This window comes from Homarus americanus, unplaced genomic scaffold (genome assembly GCF_018991925.1).
Source record: "Homarus americanus isolate GMGI-L3 unplaced genomic scaffold, GMGI_Hamer_2.0 scaffold7968, whole genome shotgun sequence".
Classification (NCBI taxonomy): Eukaryota; Metazoa; Arthropoda; class Malacostraca; order Decapoda; family Nephropidae; genus Homarus; species Homarus americanus.
In genome coordinates, this window is record NW_024729865.1 from 40,001 (window position 1) to 58,064 (window position 18,064).

Sequence of the window (18,064 nt, forward strand, 5' to 3'; positions counted from 1 at the left end):
TATATATATGTTTTAAGATTATGAAGGCAGCCATGTTGGAGAAGGTGGTGTAAAGTAATGAAGATTTCGGGGGTTTTTTTTCCACTCAATATTGATTTTGTATTATTATTCAATGATGGATTTTAAATTATCCCTTAAAAGAAAGTCTACAGAAATAGTGTGGGGGGGGGATCTGTGAGGAATATTAATAGGGAGAGAGAGATCTGTAGGGAGATTGTGTGGGAGGATCTGTGGGGGTGTGGGGGAGGGAGTCTGTGGGGGTGTGGGGGGAGGGGGATCTGTGGGGTGTGGGGAGAGTCTGTGGGGAGGAGGAGGGGGATCTGTGGGGGGGTGTGGGGAGGATCTGTAGGGGGTGTGGGGGAGGGGGATGCTGCTGAGGGTGTGGGGGGAGGGGGATCTGTAGGGAGTGTGGGGAGAGGGATCCTGTAGGGGTGTGTGGGGGAGGGGGGGGGATGCTGTAGGTGTGGGGGGAGGTTGTGAGGGTGTGTGGGGAGGGGGATCTGTAGGGGTGTGGGGGATCTGTAGAGAGGTGTGGGGGATGGGGATCTGTAGGGGTGTGTGGGGGGAGGGGGGATCTGTAGGGGTGTGGGAAAGCCGTGGTTAATAGTTGACCCAATAATAATAGTTGTTTATACTGTGGAAAGTTTTGATTGGCTGATGGTATGAAAACATTTTTTATGAGTGTTGTGATTGGTGGACGCTTAATAAAGACACACTTCAGTACGTTAATGGGCTACACCAATGAGAACTCCTTTTAATAATACGTGGGGAGGTATTTTGACTGGCTGGACCAATAGAAACGCGTTTTAATATGGAGGCGAACTTTGATTGAATCGACCAATAGAAACGCAATATAAAATCAAGGGAGAGAATTGATTGGTCCATAAACCATCCAATTATAAACAGAAATCTCGTATCGGGTTCAGGAATTTTGTTTATATGTGTATTGAGGTCATCAGGGGGTCACGTGTTGACCTCTGACCTCTGGCGTGGTTTAAGTGGTCTAACAATCTTGACCTCTGGCGTGGTTTAAGTGGTTTAACTACCGTGACCTCTGGCGTGGTGAGGTCGACATCGTTAAACATGAGATATTTTTTTATTAGTTCTTGAGACTGTCTGTGTGAGTTAAACCTAATGGGGGAGGGAAGGTGGAGGTGGAGGAGGAGAGTGGAGGGGTGGAGGAAGGTGAAGGGGAGGTGGGAGCGGTGGAGGAAGGTGGAGAGTGGGAAGGTGGAGGGTGGAGGGAGGGAAGATGGAGGAGGAGGGAGGTGGAGAGAGGAAGGTGAGGTGGGGCGGTGGAGGGAGGGAAGGTGAAGGGAGGTGGGAGCAGTGGTGGGAAGAGGTGGAGAGGTGGGAGGAAGGTGGAGGGGGTGCAGGGAGGGTGGTGGGAGGGAAGATGCTGGTGGTGCTGTGATGTGCTGTGGTGCTGTGGGGTGCTGTGGGGTGCTGTGTGGTGCTGGTGGTGCTGTGAGGTGCTGTGATGTGCTGTGTGGTGCTGTGAGGTGCTGTGATGTGCTGTGATGAGCTGTGTGGTGCTGTGAGGTGCTGTGTGGTGCTGTGAAGTGCTGTGTGGTGCTGTGAGGTGCTGTGTGGTGCTGCTAGTAGTACTGTGGCATTACCTCACAACAGTTGAAGGCGGTGTGGATATCGTACACTGCGGGCTGCCACCAACAAGCCCAGGAGAGTGTAGGAAGGCAAACTAGGAGAAAACTAACATTAACATTGATATTTTTTATTTATTTTTTTATCTTTTAACACACAATTTCTCTTTGTGACGTTACGGAGTTGGTTAAAATGTAAATTCTTTTTCCTTCGATCTTGTAAAGAGGGTTTGGCACATTGTCCAAAGAGAGGAAGAGGAGGTGGTAAAGAGAGGAAGGAGAGGTGAAGAGTAGGGGAGAGAGTAGGAGGAAGAGGGGAGGTGGGGAGGAAGTTAGAGGAGGGGGAGGGGAAAAGAGGAGGAGGAGGAGGAGAGCTCAGTCCTAATAGCCTGGTTAGGTTAGGTTAGGAGACCTGTTAAGATTAGGTGCCCCTTAGAACTGGAACCCATCAGAACTGGGACCCATCAGAACTGGGACCCATCAGAACTGGGACCCATCAGAACTGGGACCCATCAGAACTGGGACCCATCAGAACTGGAACCCATCAGAACTGGAACCCATCAGAACTGGAACCCATCAGAACTGGGACCCATCAGAACTGGAACCCATCAGAACAACCCATCAGAACTGGAACCCATCAGAACTGGAACCCATCAGAGCTGGGACCCATCAGAACTGGGACCCATCAGAACTGGAACCCATCAGAACTGGGACCCATCAGAACTGGGACCCATCAGAACTGGAACCCATCAGAACTGGGACCCATCAGAACTGGAACCCATCAGAACTGGGACCCATCAGAACTGGGACCCATTGTTTGTTTCCCGCGTTTCATGAGATATTAATTGGCATTTAATAGTGGGAGGGGAGGAGGAGGGAGGTGGGGGAGGTAGAGAGGGGGAGATGGGGAGGGAGGGAGAGAGAGGAGATGAGGGAGGGAGGGTGAGGGTGGGAGGGAGGAGGGGGAGGGGGAGGAGAAGAGGTGGGAGGAGGGGAGGAGGGAGGGAGGTGGGGAGAGAGGGGAGGGAGGGAGATAAGCAGCTTGCATAGGTCTTTTGTCATATTGTATTAATTAATATTGTTTCGTTGTATTTCGTCGTATTGTATTTTTGTGTAGTAATATTTCTTTGTTTTTTTTCAATTCCTTACTGTTGTATTTTATTGCATTAAGATTGTATTGTATTTCCTTGAGTAGTGCTGTTTTCTAGTGTATTTTAGTAATGTAGGTGTATAATGGGTAATGTATTTGGTGTATTATACAGTTGAATATTGTTTTTTGTGTATTATGGTTAGGTTACAGTATGTTAGGTTATAAACTGATACATACATACATACATACATACATACATACATACATACATACATACATACATACATACATACATACATACATACATACATACATACATACATACAATACCATATTCATTACATATTTGCCCACTATATAAATTAACGTTAATACTCAGAAAAAAAGTATAAATTATGAGTTTAATTAAGTAGTCGCGGTGTATGTATTAAAAATGTATATAGCCAGGAAGAGATTAGCCAATGTTGATACTACGGTAATTAGCTTGATGGGTGTAATGATGTAATTATGTTGATATTTATTAATGAACAGTAATTATTGGGTGTGTTAAGCTTTGACGGGGATATATATATATATGTTAGGTGGGTGATGTTGATCTGTTTGTTTGTTTAATAAGAACATAAGAATGGAGGTAACTACAGCGGGTCATACTGGACAGTCCCGTTTACACCCAACCCCTATCGCTCGTATATCCATCCAACCTGTGTTTGAAGCTATCCAGTGTATTAGAGTTAATGATGATATTTGGTAACTTGTTCCACTCGTCCACTACTCTGTTTCCAAACCAGTGTTTACCTATCTCGCGCCTAAATCTAAATTTGTCTAATTTAAAACCATTGTTACGAGTTCGCTCCTGGTTGGATAGTTTGAGTACCTTTGTAATGTCCCCTTTGTTTAGCCCTGCCTTCCATTTATACACCTCTATCAGGTCGCCCCTCGCTCTACGTCTCTCGAGGGAATGCAAATTAAGATGCTTTAACCTGTCTCTATACTCAAGGTTCCTAATGCCCCGGATTAGTCTTGTCGTTCTCCTCTGGATTCTTTCTAAGGATTCTATATCCATTATGTAATACGGTGACCAGAATTGAACTGTGTAATTCAAGTGAGGTCTCACAAGCGCAAAATATAGTTTTAGGATGACCTCGCTAGTCTTGTAACTAACACTCCTTTGTATGAACCCAAGTACTTTATTAGCCTTTTTCGAGCAAATACATATTGTTTACTTGGCTTAAGATTCCTACTTATCATTACTCCTAAATCTTTCTCACAGTCGGATTTCTCAATAACATCTTTGTTCATCTGGTATCTGGTTTCCCTGTTTACATCTCCTATACTGAGTACTTTACATTTGTCCACATTAAACTTCATCTGCCATTTTTCAGACCATTCGAAAATTTTTTTTAGATCTTCCTGTAGTTTTGCCGAGTCCTCGTCAGATTTAATAACACGCCCTATTTTACTGCCATAAGCAAATTTCCTTATGTTGCTGTCTACGCCGATATCTATGTCGTGTATGTATATAATAAAAAATAATGGTCCAAGTACTGAGCCTTGGGGAACTCCACTCGTGACGTTGCCCCAATCGGATTTAGCGTCCTAATCCATTTTAGAATATCTCCTTTAACGCCATGAGCCTCCACTTTTCTTATTAGTCTTTCGTGGGGGACTCTGTCGAAGGCTTTGCTAAAGTCGAGATATACCACATCATAGTCGTGCCCCTCGTCCACTGATTCGAAAAAAGATGAAAAGAATGTTAATAGATTAGTTAAACATGAACGCCCGCTTGTGAAGCCATGTTGGGAATCATTGATCAACTTGAGCTTTTCCAGGTGATTTCGAATAAAGTTTGAAATGATTGCTTCCAGTAATTTGCCTACAATTGATGTTAGACTGATTGGTCGATAGTTAGAGGATAATGATCTATCTCCCTTCTTGAAAATCGGTATTACATTTGCTATCCTCCAGGATTCTGGTACTACACCTGTTTTTAAGGACATGTTAAACAACTTTGCTAAGGGCATACTAAGCTCTTCCTTACATTCCTTTAATACTCTGGCAAATATCTCATCGGGACCTGGTGACTTATTAGGCTTTAGTTTGTCTATTTGCTTACTAACATCGTTACTAGTCACTACTATCTCGCTTAATTTATTTTTTCACTATCTCTGTATATAGTTGATGCCTCGGGTATCATGTTTAAATTTTCGGTGGTGAATACTGTTGAAAAATATTTATTCAGATTATTGCTCTTTTCTCCGTCGTTATCAGTGAGCTCGCCGGAGTCTGACTGTATTGGTCCAACCTTTTCTCGTGTTTTAGTTTGATACATTTGATAGAATCCCTTGGGGTTTGACTTCGCCTCCCTTGTTACCTTCAGTTCATTATTCCTCTTTGCTTTTCTTATCTCGGTCTTAACCCTACCGGCCAATACCTTATAATAATCTCGGAGGTAAACTTCACCACGATTTATTCTCCTTCCTTTGGTGGCTGTGTGTGGTAACAGGTGGTGTGTGTGGTAACAATGGTGGTGGTGGGGCGTGTGTGGTAACAGTGGTGGTGGGGGCAGTGTGTGGTAACAGTGGTGGTGGTGGGGGCAGTGTGTGGTAACAGTGGTGGCTGGTGTGTGGTGGGTGGCAGTGTGTGGTGGCACAGTGGTGGTGGGGGCGGTGTGTGGTGGCACAGTGGTGGTGGGGGCAGTGTGTGGTAACAGTGGTGGTGGGGCAGTGTGGTGGCAGTGGTGGTGGGGGCAGTGTGTGTGGTAACAGTGGTGGTGGGGGCTGTGTGGTAACAGTGGTGGTGGCTGGCTTGAAAGTCACTCATCCTAACCAGTTGTCAAGGTGATACAGGTAATTAAACCCATCGTTAGCTCCTCCCCCTTCTGTCTGACGGACCCAATAGAGAGCAGTCCTGCGCGCGCACTCTGTTTACATCCCACCTGAGTGTTTATTAGGCTCAAGTACCTTGCCACCTCGTCCACCTGTCCTAGCAACCAGTACACCTGTCCTGGCAACCAGTACACCTGTCCTAGCAACTTATCCGCCTAATTCTTAACTGATTTACATAAAACAGATGACCTGACAGGTGTGTTTCCATTTACAGGTGTCGAGCTGTGAATACATGGTGCTGATATTGGAATGTTTCCTTGACCCAGTGGAGGAGTTCGTCCAGGCCTCCCGCGGCACTACCCTCAGGTAGGTCCTCCTCCGTCTGTAGTAATTATGTTACCTCGTTAGTCAACCCCCAGGTAAGTTACGTTGATTATTTCACGTTTTTTTCTCATTATACCTCTCCCGTTACACCTTTGGGTAAGTCACCTGTTATATGGCAATCAGTCTGTCTGTCTGGACGGGTGATTGCTGGTTAAGAGTGTTCCTACCCTCCCCTACCCTCTCTTGACCTTTCGTGACCTTTATTGGTTATACCTGTTGCCATTCGCTATACCTGTTTCATACCTCTTTACGGGTCATAACATAGGCACTAGTCAGGGTCATCACCCCTCAGTATGGTCACTAAACTTTATTGTGTGGGAGCTCTCTCTCTCTCTCTCTCTCTCTCTCTCTCTCTCTCTCTCTCTCTCTCTCTCTCTCTCTCTCTCTCTCTCTCTCTCTCTCTCTCTCTCTCTCTCTCTCTCTCTCTCTCTCTCTCTCTCTCCACAACATCCGTCATCTTCCTAGTCTTACCATTTTTAATCTTCAGATGTTGTCATACTAGGTAAGGTCCCGGTATGACCCTGGTAAGGTCCCGGTAAGACCCTAGTAATTCTCGCTCACTCCCCGGTACAGTTCCTCGTGATATTACCAGTCAAAAGCTTCCCGTCTCCTCCTTCCCCACATACTGGTTGTCCCAGTACCTGGACTGTCCCTACACAAAGGTGAGCTTATACAGTATTACCGGTGATTCCCCGTTAATCCGGTAATCCCCCGGTCGACTAAGGCAACACTAGATCAGATCACGAACTCTTAAAGGGATTATGATCGTGATATTATATGTGTACGTTTACCTGTATGTATACCTGATGTGTGTGTACGTTTACCTGTATGTATATCTGATGTATGTATGTGTGTGTGTGTGTGTAAATAATAATAATAATAATAATAATAATTAACGGTTTATTGAAAAAGTTCTGCAGCCCGAAGGCTGAAAATATACATTGGACATAAATGACTTATTACATACATTGGTGGTTTAACAAAAGCCTTCATTAGAGAAAGGTGAAGGAACATACAGTGAACAAACAGATTAATGTAGGTGTTGAACAACAAACTCGTAGTGCAGTAACTCCCTCCCAGATGGTGTTAGGAGGAACTCACGTGGTGTAGTAGTTCCCTCAGATGGTGTTATGAGGGACCTGACATGGTGTAGTAATTCCCTCGCAGATGGTGTTATGAGGGACCTGACGTGGTGTAGTAATTCCCGCACAGATGGTGTTATGAGGGGCCTCATGGTGTTATGAGGGGCCTCACGTGGTGTAGTAACTCCCTCACAGATGGTGTTATAAGGGACCTCACGTGGTGTAGTAACTCCCTCACAGATGGTGTTATGAGGGGCCTCACGTGGTGTAGTAATTCCCTCACAGATGGTGTTATGAGGGACCTCACGTGGTGTAGTAACTCCCTCACAGATAATGGTGTTATGAGGGGCCTCACGTGGTGTAACTCCCTCACAGATGGTGTTATGAGGACCTCACGTGGTGTAATGCTCCTCACAGATGGTGTTATGAGGGGGCCTCACGTCGGTGTAGTATTCCCTCACAGATGGTGTTATGAGGGACCTCGTGGTGTAGTAATTCCCTCACAGATGGTGTTATGAGGGACCTCACGTGGTGTAGTAACTCCCTCACAGATGGTGTTATGAGGGGCCTGACGTGGTGTAGTAATTCCCTCACAGATAGTGTTATGAGGGACCTCACGTGGTGTAGTAATTCCCTCACAGATGGTGTTATGAGGGACTTGACGTGGTGTAGTAATTCCCTCACATTGGTGTTATGAGGGACATGTGGTGTAGTAATTCCCTCACAGATGGTGTTATATGAGTGAGGTGTGGTCTTAGGCCTTCCTATCGTAGACGGATTAACACATCGCTGGTTGTTGTTGGGTCTCACGGGCCGTTATCACTGGGTACCTGGGACCTCACTGTGTGAAGGTTAACTTGGGTACGACTGTTACTGTTGAGTTGTTCTCGCTGACTTAAGCACTGTTCACCACTGTTCACCTCTGTTTAACACTGGTTCCGTTCCTTTCCTAAATGAAATTGTAACTTCTGGCGAGAACTTGTTGATATTCCGGTGGGGAGGAGGGTTCAGGGGAGGGGGTTGGTATGGGCCAACTTAACAGTTGACCTGGCTGCTCCGAGAGGAGCGCCAGGTACGTCTTGACCCTTCGGTGGTCAAGGATGTGTGTGTGTGTGTGTGTGTGTGTGTGTGTGTGCGTGCTTGATCTGTGTGTGCTTGGTCTGCATGTATGTATGAGAGGGTTGATGGCGTGTGAAGGGGGTGGAGTGGGAGCGTGAGGAGGGAGCGTGAGGAGGGGGCGTAGAGAGGGTAGCCACACGCCTCACAAGTCGATATAATCTGGTTTATATGAGGCATGACCACATCTCCCCACGCCCCCTCCTCACGCCCCCTCCTCACGTCCCCTCCTCACGTTCCCTTCACACCCCCCACTCCCCTCCTCGTTCCTTCAACCCCCTCCCAATCCTCCTCCCTCCTCTCTCCCCTCCTCTCTCCCCTTCCCCTCCTCTCTCCCTCTTCCCCTCCTCTCTCCCTTCCCCTCCTCCCTCCCCTTCCCCACCTCTCTCCCCCTTCCCCTCCTCTCTCCCCCTTCCTCCTCCTCTCTCTCACTGGCCACTCAATAAACCACAATGTAATGTAACCAGTGTTGATGAGAGAGAGAGAGAGAGATTTTTTATTACGGGTATTTACAGAAACTTACAACTGGCTCTAAAGCTGAAAGCTAGTTGGTCTTAAGGCTGACAGCCGGTTCTTCCTCTTGACACGTAATCCGGTCACTAACACCTAGCTGGCCCGCCAACTTGACCGGTCGAAATATTTCTCCATCTGGCGAGGGTCACTAGCTGGTCGAATATTCTGAGGATGTTACACGTTTTTCGCCTGTCGGGGTCCTTGTCGGGGGAGAGTCCTTGTCGGGAGTACCTGTTTGGAGTCCATATCAGGAGTATGTCAGGGGGCGTCTCTCATGGGGACGTATCAAAGGGGTGTCTCAGGAGGGGGGTGTCTCAGGGGTTAAGCCACATAATCAGTGTAGGTAGCAGACCCCTTCCAATCTTCTGGGACCTTAACTAATCATATTATATAATCTCTCTCTCTCTCTCTCTCTCTCTCTCTCTCTCTCTCTCTCTCTCTCTTTTGTTTCATATATTTCCTCTTTTTGTTCATAATTTTTGCCTACATTCTCCTCCTCTCCTGTTCTTTTCTTCTTCTTTCTTCTCCTCTTCTCTTCCTTCCTTCCTTTATCCAGTTCTCCAGTAGCCTTTCTTCACCTCCTCCCCCCCATCATGATCAGCACACACACACACACACACGCATACACACACACACATATACACACACACACATATACACACACACACATATACACACACAATATTAAACAACTTGTGGATATTATTGATTCTGTTCCATTGAGCAGAAAAAGCAGCTGGAACAAGCATGTGTGGCTCTCTCTCTCTCTTAAAATCAAGTCATTGAATGTATTTATTGGTTGTTTTTGTTATGCTCACTGAGTGGTAGGCTGGTGTTATGCTCACTGAGTGGTAGGCTGGTGTTATGCTCACTGAGTGGTAGGCTGGTGTTATGCTCACTGAGTGGTAGGCTGGTGTTATGCTCACTGAGTGGTAGGCTGGTGTTATGCTCACTGAGTGGTAGGCTGGTGTTATGCTCACTGAGTGGTAGGCTGGTGTTATGCCCACTGAGTGGTAGGCTGGTGTTATGCCCACTGAGTGGTGAGCTGGGTGTTATGCTCACTGTGGTGGTGGGCTGGTGTTGTGCTGCCTGGTGGTAGGCTGGTGTTATGCTCACTGGTGGTGGGGCTGGTGTTATGCACACTGAGGTAGTGGGCTGGTGTTATGCTCACTGAGTGGTAAGGTGGTGTTGTGCTCACTGGTGGTAGGCTGGTGTTATGCTCACTGGGTGGTAGACTGGTAGTATACTCACTGAGTGGTAGGTTGGTGTTATGCTCTGGTGGTAGGCTGGTGTTATGCTCACTGAGTGGTAGACGGGTGTTATGCTCACTGGTGGTAGGTTGGTGTTATGCTCACTGAGTGGTAGGCTGGTGTTATGCTCACTGAGTGGTAGGCTGGTGTTATGCTCACTGAGTGGTAGGCTGGTGTTATGCTCACTGAGTGGTAGGCTGGTGTTATGCTCACTGAGTGGGCCCACAGGCATGCAAACGTCAATAAACACCAAATCACAATGATCACTGTCCAACGATGTATGTATGTGTATGTATATGTATATTTGTATGTATGTATGAATATTTGTATGTATGTATGTATGTATGTATGTATGTATGTATGTAAGCGCTCGGGCGTTAGTATGTAAAGGAGGCGATTTGTGGTGCAGTTATCCTGTGTGTCTGGTAAAGGGTGATATTTTATACGGTCTTGGTGTATTGAGTGAGAGAAGGACACACACACACACACACACACACACACACACACACACACACAGAAACAGAGAAACAGAAAAAAGTAATGAAAGAGAGAAAGAATGAGATAAAAGAAAGACAAAAATGAAAGTGAAAGGGTTTTAGAGAGAGAGAGAGAGTCACTTGCCTGGTGATCCGTAATAAAGCGAAATGAGGTATAGATATTACTCCTCCAGGTGATGATACATAGGATACAGGTGATGATACATGGGATACAGGTGATGATACATAGGATACAGATAGTACAGGGAGGAAGGGAGAGAGGGAATAAGAGACAAGGAGGTAAGAGTGACACAGGGAGGGAGAGATAAGAACGCCAGGGTGAACGTTACGTGGGTTCTATTCCAAGCTTACCGGGTCGTATCTGTTGGCTTATGAGATTCTCCCTGTGTCTGTCTGTCTGTCTGTCTGTCTGTCTCCCTGTGTCTGTCTCCCTGTGTCTGTCTGTCTGTCTCTGTTTGTCTGTTGGTTTTCTGTCTGTCATCCGTCGAGGAAGTTGAATATCTGAATATATCTCTCTCTCTCTCTTCTCTCTCTATAAAAGTTAATGGCCATTGGTTTCCATTTCGATGTTATTGAGTTTGAAATTTGAGAACTAACTGTTCGTACGCGCCATCAACCGCCAGTAACCGTCACTAACCTTTAATAACTGCCGCCAACTGTCAGTAACCACCACCAACCGTCATTAACCACCTCCAACCGTCATTAACCACCACCAACCGTCAGTAACCGCCACCAACCGTCAATAACCACCACCAACCGCCAGTAACCGCCTCCAACCGTTTATAATCTCCATTAGTCAGCAACGTTTAAATTTAACCACCACCACCAACAATCACTGGCCGTTTATAACCGCTTTTTACACACCAATTAAAAAGGAACTCCTGCCTGGGTGGGTGGCGGTGTTGTGTGGGGGTAGCATTATGTTGCCATCACCTGACCTTTGTGACCAACAGATATTTTTATAATTACGTAAAAGCATCCGTGTGAGACTGTATTTATAACTCACAGTATATTACGTCTTATGGATGCTACAAGGTCTGCTGTATGATAGACTCGCTGTTACCTTGCTTCACTGTACCTGTAGCCGCAATTCTTGATGATATATAATAGTTCATTTTTTCCTCCGTATGTCTAAACTGACTCATTGAAGCTACGACATAAAGGTGGATTCTAAAAAAAAAGTCTTAGGACAAATTTTACTCTTGACTGGAGATGAGAGAACGGATCTGACTCGCTGAACCTAAATGGAGGTGTCAAGTCAGGTTAGGTTAGGTCAGGTTAGGTCAAGTCAATTCAGGTCAGATCATGTTAGGTTAGTTTAGGTGAGAGAAGGTCAGGACAGAACAGTTCAGGTCAGGATAAGTCAGGTCAGGATAGGATAGGTCAGGTCAGGTCAGGTCAGGTCCTCCCCAAAATAATTCTTCCAGACGGTAATTATTCTCCCCAAAATTCATCCCTAAGAGAAAAAAAAAATAATTTACCAAGTTGCGTAAAAGATTATCCTATATATTACCATAAATGTTTACCATATGTCTATGAGGGAAGCTTCTCTTCTCATGGCAATGAATCGTGACGTGAATATGAATTCGTGACGTCACCGTGGGCTTTTGTCTTCACCACTGTAAAGAGACGTATACAAATGTAGGTTAGGTTAGGTTTAGATTAGGTTAGGTTAGGTTAGGTTAGGTTAGGTTAGGTTAGGTTAGGTTAGGTTAGGTTGTTAGGTTAGGTTAGGTTAGGTTAAAGATTAAATGTATATTAGGATTTATAGGTTGATATAGTAGAGATTAAGGCCTATATTAAGGGATAAATATAGCAGAAGGGATTATGACCACAGGGAGGGAGTCAGATTACCTGAAAATTTACACCATTATACATTATGGCTTAATCGGTGGTGGGGTTAAGGAAGGAGGGGGGGGTGGTGAAGGAGAGGGAGGTGAAGGAGAGGGGGGTGGAAGGAGAGGGAGGAGGAGGTGAAGGAGAGGGGTGAAGGAGAGGAGGAGGGAGGTGAAGGAGAGGGGGTGAAGGAGAGGGGGGGGTGAAGGAGGGAGGAGGAGGGAAGGAGAGGGGGAGGAGGTGAAGGAGAGGGGGATAAGGAGGAGGGAGGTGAAGGGGAGAGGGGTGAAGGAGAGGAGGAGGAGGTGAAGGAGGAGGGAGGTGAAGGAGGGGGGAGGAGGAGAAGGAGAGGGGGGGAGGGGAAGGGAGAGGGGTGAAGGGGAGAGGGGTGAAGGAGAGGGGGGTGAAGGAGAGGGGAGGAGGGGTGAAGGAGAGGGGGAGAAGGAGAGGGGGTGAAGGAGAGGGGGAGGTGAAGGAGAGAAGGAAGGAGGGGGTGAAGGAGAGGGAGGAGGAGGGTGAAGGAGAGGGGAGGAGGGGTGAAGGAGAGGGGGATAAGGAGGGAGGAGGGGTGAAGGGAGAGGGGGTGAAGGAGAGGAGGGGGAAGGAGAGGGGGGAGGTGAAGGAGAGGGGGTGAAGGAGAGGAGGAGGAGGTGAAGGAGAGGGGGAGGTGAAGGAGAGGAGGGTGAAGGAGGTGAAGGAGAGGGGTGAAGGGAGAGGGGGAGGTGAAGAGGGGAGGAGGGAGAAGGAGGGGGAGGAGGGTGAAGGAGGGGAGGAGGGAGGTGAAGGAGAGGGGAGGAGGTGAAGGAGGGAGGAGGTGGGAGACGGGAGGAGGTGAAGGAGAGGGGTGAAGGAGAGGGGGAGGGGAGGTGAAGGAGAGGGGGGATAAGGAGGGGAGGAGGGGTGAAGGAGAGGGAGGAGGAGGGGAAGGAGAGGGGGATGAGAGGGGGGGAGGTGAAGGAGAGGGAGGAGGAGGTGAAGGAGAGGGGAGGAGGAGGTGAAGGAGAGGGAGGAGGAGGTGAAGGAGAGGAGGGAGGAGGGTGAAGGAGAGGGGGTGAAGGGAGGGGGGTGAAGGGAGAGGGAGGGAGGGAGGTGAAGGAGAGGGGGGGGTGAAGGGGAGAGGGAGGAGGAGGTGGGAAGGAGAGGGGAGGAGGAGGTGAAGGAGAGGGAGGAGGAGAAGGAGATGGGGAGGAGGTGAAGAGGGGGAGGAGGTGAAGGAGAGGGGGGAGGGGAAGGAGAGGGGGGGATAAGGAGGAGGAGGGGTGAAGGAGAGGGGAGGGGGTGAAGGGGAGAGTGGGGGATAGGAGGGAGAGGTGAAGGAGAGGGAGGGGGAGGTGAAGGAGAGGGGGTGATGGAGGATGGAAAGAGTGAAGGAGAAAAGGGAAGCAACGGTAATGGTCGAGTCTCGGTGATTTTTTTTTACGCTATTATTTTTGTGTTGTGTTGTTATTTGATTGTGTTAGGACCATAGAGTGAGGCAGCTCTCTCTCTCTATTGAATTTTCCTTCTTGGCTCTTTCATCTACCTACATCAACAATTTATTGATATTACCTCTTAGTTGCTCTCTCTCTCTCTCTCTCTCCCCTTCCATCGAACAGTGATTGGAGCATGTGGAATGTGGGCGTGGGAGCATACGTTAGAGCGTGGGAGAATATCCAGGAGCGTGAGAGCGTATTTAGGAGCGTGGGAAAAGTAACTGGGCGGGTAAGGTAGTAACTGGGCGGGTAAGTGTCGTAACTGGCGGGAAAGTGTAGTAACTGTGCGGGTAAGTGTAGTAACTGGGCGGGTAAGTGTAGTAACTGGGCGGTATGTAGTAACTGTGCGGGTAAGTGTGTAGTAACTGGCGGGTAAGTGTAGTAACTGGGGGCGTGGTAACTGTGGGTAAGGGTAACTGGGCGGGTAAGTGTAGTAACTGGGCGGGTAAGTGTAGTAACTGGGCGGGTAAGTGTAGTAACTGGGCGGGTAAGTGTAGTAACTGGGTGGTAAGTGAAACAAGGGTTGTGTTGTCCGTAGACTTTTATCACATTTTTTGGTCAACTAAATTAAGGTCTCTTTTTAGTTAACGTTCTTATTGGTTTCTGATATTTTTTGTTCGGGTTCTCTATCGGTTTTTAAATTCTTCGTCCTTGTGTTTTTGTAATGTGTCCCTGAACGATGGGGTGTGTTTGTTTGTTTGTTTAATTTGTTGCTTTCGTTTGTATTTTTATGTCCTGTTTTTTTTTATAAATTTGTCCGATGTAACCTAACCTAACCTAACCTAACCTAACCTAACCTAACCTAACCTAACCTAACCTAACCCAAGCCAACGCAATCCATTTTTAAGCCCTGAACATATTGTTGTTGTGTGTGTGTGTGTGTGTGTGTGTGTGTGTGTGTGTGTGTGTGTGTGTGTGAGAGATTGGATTGTGTTGACGTCATCACACCTCGGGTTGTTATTGTTTACACTATGACGTCAATAATTCCGGATGTCGCGTCACAATGGCGGGAACATTGAGGAAATGGTGCGGGAGTCAATTATGTCAGTTATTGTGTCTGAGTCCATACCTGTGCCCCACCGAGTCCATACCTGTAACCCCGCCGAGTCCATACCTGTGCCCCGCCGAGTCCATACCACCCCCGCCGAGTCCATACCTGTACCCCGCCGAGTCCATACCTGTGCCCCGCCGAGTCCATACCTGTGCCCCGCCGAGTCCATACCTGTGCCCCGCCGAGTCCATACCCAGGCCCCCGCCGAGTCCCATACCTGTGCCCCTGCCGAGTCCATACCTGTACCCACTGGAAGTCAACCTATTCTCTTTGGTCCATGGCCCACTGGAGGAAGTAAAAATATCTCTTACTGGTCCATGGCCCACTGGAAGAAGTCAAACATTCTCTCTCTGGCCCACTCAGAGTTTGTGGTTCACTTGGGGAAACTTCTTAACACTCTCTGGAGGTTTTGCTGGAAGCTGGAGGCCGTGAGGGCGGAAGCGGTGTTACAAAACCTCCCTCGGCAACTGACAGTGACGGATGGTGGTGTGGGTGGGGTGCTGTGGGTGTGGGTGGGGTGCTGTGGGTGGGGATGGGGTAGGCGGTGTGGTGTGTGTAGGGCGGTAGTGGTGGCAGGGTAGTGGTGGTAATAACAAGAACAGCCTCGCCTCCCCACCCTTCCATCCCGACCTGACACTTCTTGAGGCAACGCCAAGCGAACGTCCGCCACAGTTCTCACCCCCACACACACATCTTGCAATGACACTCCCATGGAACGTAACGCCAGACGAAACATTCACAATGCCTTCAATACAACTCCACCACGGGCAGTCAGTAGAGCCTGGCGTTAATTCTCCGGCCCAACGCTTCTGAAACCAACGATAGACGAATACCCACACTGAAGGGTTGTTCTGGGTGAGAGGGGAGTGAGAGGGAAGGAGGAAGGAGGAGGAGGGAAGGAAGGAGGAGGAAGAGAGGGAAAGAGGAACGAGAGGAGAGAGAAAGTAAAGGTAAGGAGAGGAGAGAGGGAGAGGTAAAGAGCTGGATGGAAGGGAGGAGAGGCGATGAAGGAGGAAAGGGATGAGAGGCTAAGGATGGGGAGAGACAAAGGGAAAGGCTAAGGGGAACGTTCGATGGCAGGCTTCAGGGTTCGAACGTATGAAAATTGACAAGTAATTTAGTAGCTAAGTGAGAGAGAAAATCAGAGACAGTGCCGTAGAGAGAGAGAGAGAGAGAGAGAGAGAGAGGGGGGTAACTAATCTCATCCAGTTTCCAGTGATTCTATTAGGAAATTAGCCAATCAGGTTCCTCTTGGCTGTGTTCTGAGTGTTAACTCCGTCCGTCTGTCTGTCTGTCATTTTTTCTCCTACCCCACCTCACCCCCTCACCCCACTCCTTACCCCCCTCCCACTCCATTATTCCCTCCCCCCACCTCACCCTCACCCCACTCCTTACCCTCTCACCCCCCCCACCCCTCACTCCCCACTCCCACCCTCTCACCCTCCCCTCACCTCCTCACCTCCCTCCCACTCCCTCATCCTCCTCCTCACCCACTCACCCCACCTCTACCCTCCCCCAATCATTATTCCTCCCACCTCTACCCCTCACACCCTCCTTACCCCTCACCCCACTCCCACCCCTCCCCCACCATTATTCCCTCCCCCCACTCCTACCCCCTCACCCCCCATTCCTACTCCACCCCCCACCTAGCAAAACCGACGTAACTCTTAACCTAATCTGATATATATATATATATATATATATATATATATATATATATATATATATATATATATATATATATATATATATATATATATATATATATATATATATATATATATATATAATTTTTTTTTTTTTTTTTTTTTATAATTGGTTGCAGCTTCCTCCGCTCATTAGGAAAGTTTTGATTGTTGAGAGGCATGGCTTCCTCCTCCTCCTCCCAATTCTCCTCCCCTCCTCCTCCTTCCCCATTTAGTTGAAGTCTTTCCTTAATCACATTGGTCTAAAGTCTTCATCTCTGTTAAGGATCTTTGGGTCAGGCGTGGTGGTTGTGAGGGGAGGAGGTGATTTGCCAGTACGTTCATGTTATTCTCTCTCCTGTACAGTGTGATAGCTCTACCCCTGTAAGCTATCCCTACCTTAGTGAGTTATCTCTAATTTTCTCCCGGTTTTTGTCTTTCGTTGTTCTCTCTTAGTCTCTTCCAATTAGATTTTCCCTTGGCTCGATTTGGCTCAATCTACATTAAATAAACCCAGGCGTACGCTGATTGGTCCCCCTCTCTACTCTGACGTCCATCATGACATGTGCTGATTGGTTAATCTTCAATGTGACGTCAATCATGGCAGATGCTAATTGGTCGTTTCTATTTGTGATATGGGGGTGGTAGGGGTATATCCGCTGATTGGTTCATCTACATAATGACGTTCACCTTGATACGTGTGCCAATTAGTCGCTTCCCGATGTTACCTGTTTCATACAGTCGTTTATATAGTCAGTAAAATTCTTCGCAATTTAGTTAGAAAGTTAAAATAATAGGATTACCTTCGTTCATTTAGTCTTATTTTATCAAAGAGACGTGTTAATAAAAGTAGTCAGGTTTTTGTGTGTGTGTGCCTCAATTAACCTGTCAGGTATAGTCTCTCACACCTTCATTTACCGCCTTTGGCAATAATGACTTAACCTAGATATGTGGGTGTTGTATAATGATGGTAATAATAATAATAATAATAATAATAATAATAATAATAATAATAATAATAACAACAATAACAATAATAATAACAATTACAATAATAATAATAATAACAATAACAATAATAATAACAATAACAATAATAATAATAATAATAATAACAATAACAATAATAATAATAACAAATTAGTTTCGTTTTCTTAGATAAAAATATATATTTAATTATTGTTTGTTATACCTGATAAAAAAAAATAATTGATGAAAATAATAGACAAAAACAATTAATTTTAATATATGGATAAAAAACTTAATTATATTTTTATATTTTGAAGTAATTAAGGACAGGTGAAGGTATGTTCCTATTAACCTAAGTAATTAAGGACAGGTGAAGGTATGTTCCTATTAACCTAAGTAATTAAGGACAGGTGAAGGTATGTTCCTATTAACCTAATTAATTAAGGACTTTTAATTAATTTTATCTAGGCTTTTACCTCCGAAAAAATAAGTGAGAGAGAAAAAAATATTCTTGAAAAAATGACTTAATTGACAACTTTAACAAAAACAAAAGAAAAACAAATTCTATCAAAAAATAAAAGTAGACGAATCCAACAATAAAATAGAAATATCAATAAATTGGGTATTTATGGAAGGTGTGATGACAGGTGTTGGAATAAGCTGACATATGAATGATTATCTCCAGTGTTTGTA

At 46.5% G+C, this 18,064-nt stretch overlaps 1 protein-coding gene across 2 annotated transcripts in view; it reads left to right on the top strand.

Annotated features, from left to right (window-relative positions):
* The window catches only part of LOC121866850 (pleckstrin homology domain-containing family G member 5-like), a 117,718-nt gene that overhangs the window by 33,061 nt on the left and 66,593 nt on the right, over window positions 1-18,064 (top strand). For both annotated transcript variants that reach the window (XM_042366590.1, XM_042366588.1), the window contains exon 6: window positions 5,791-5,882. In XM_042366590.1, the coding sequence (XP_042222524.1) occupies window positions 5,791-5,882 (92 nt within the window). The remainder of the gene's footprint in view (window positions 1-5,790; window positions 5,883-18,064) is intronic.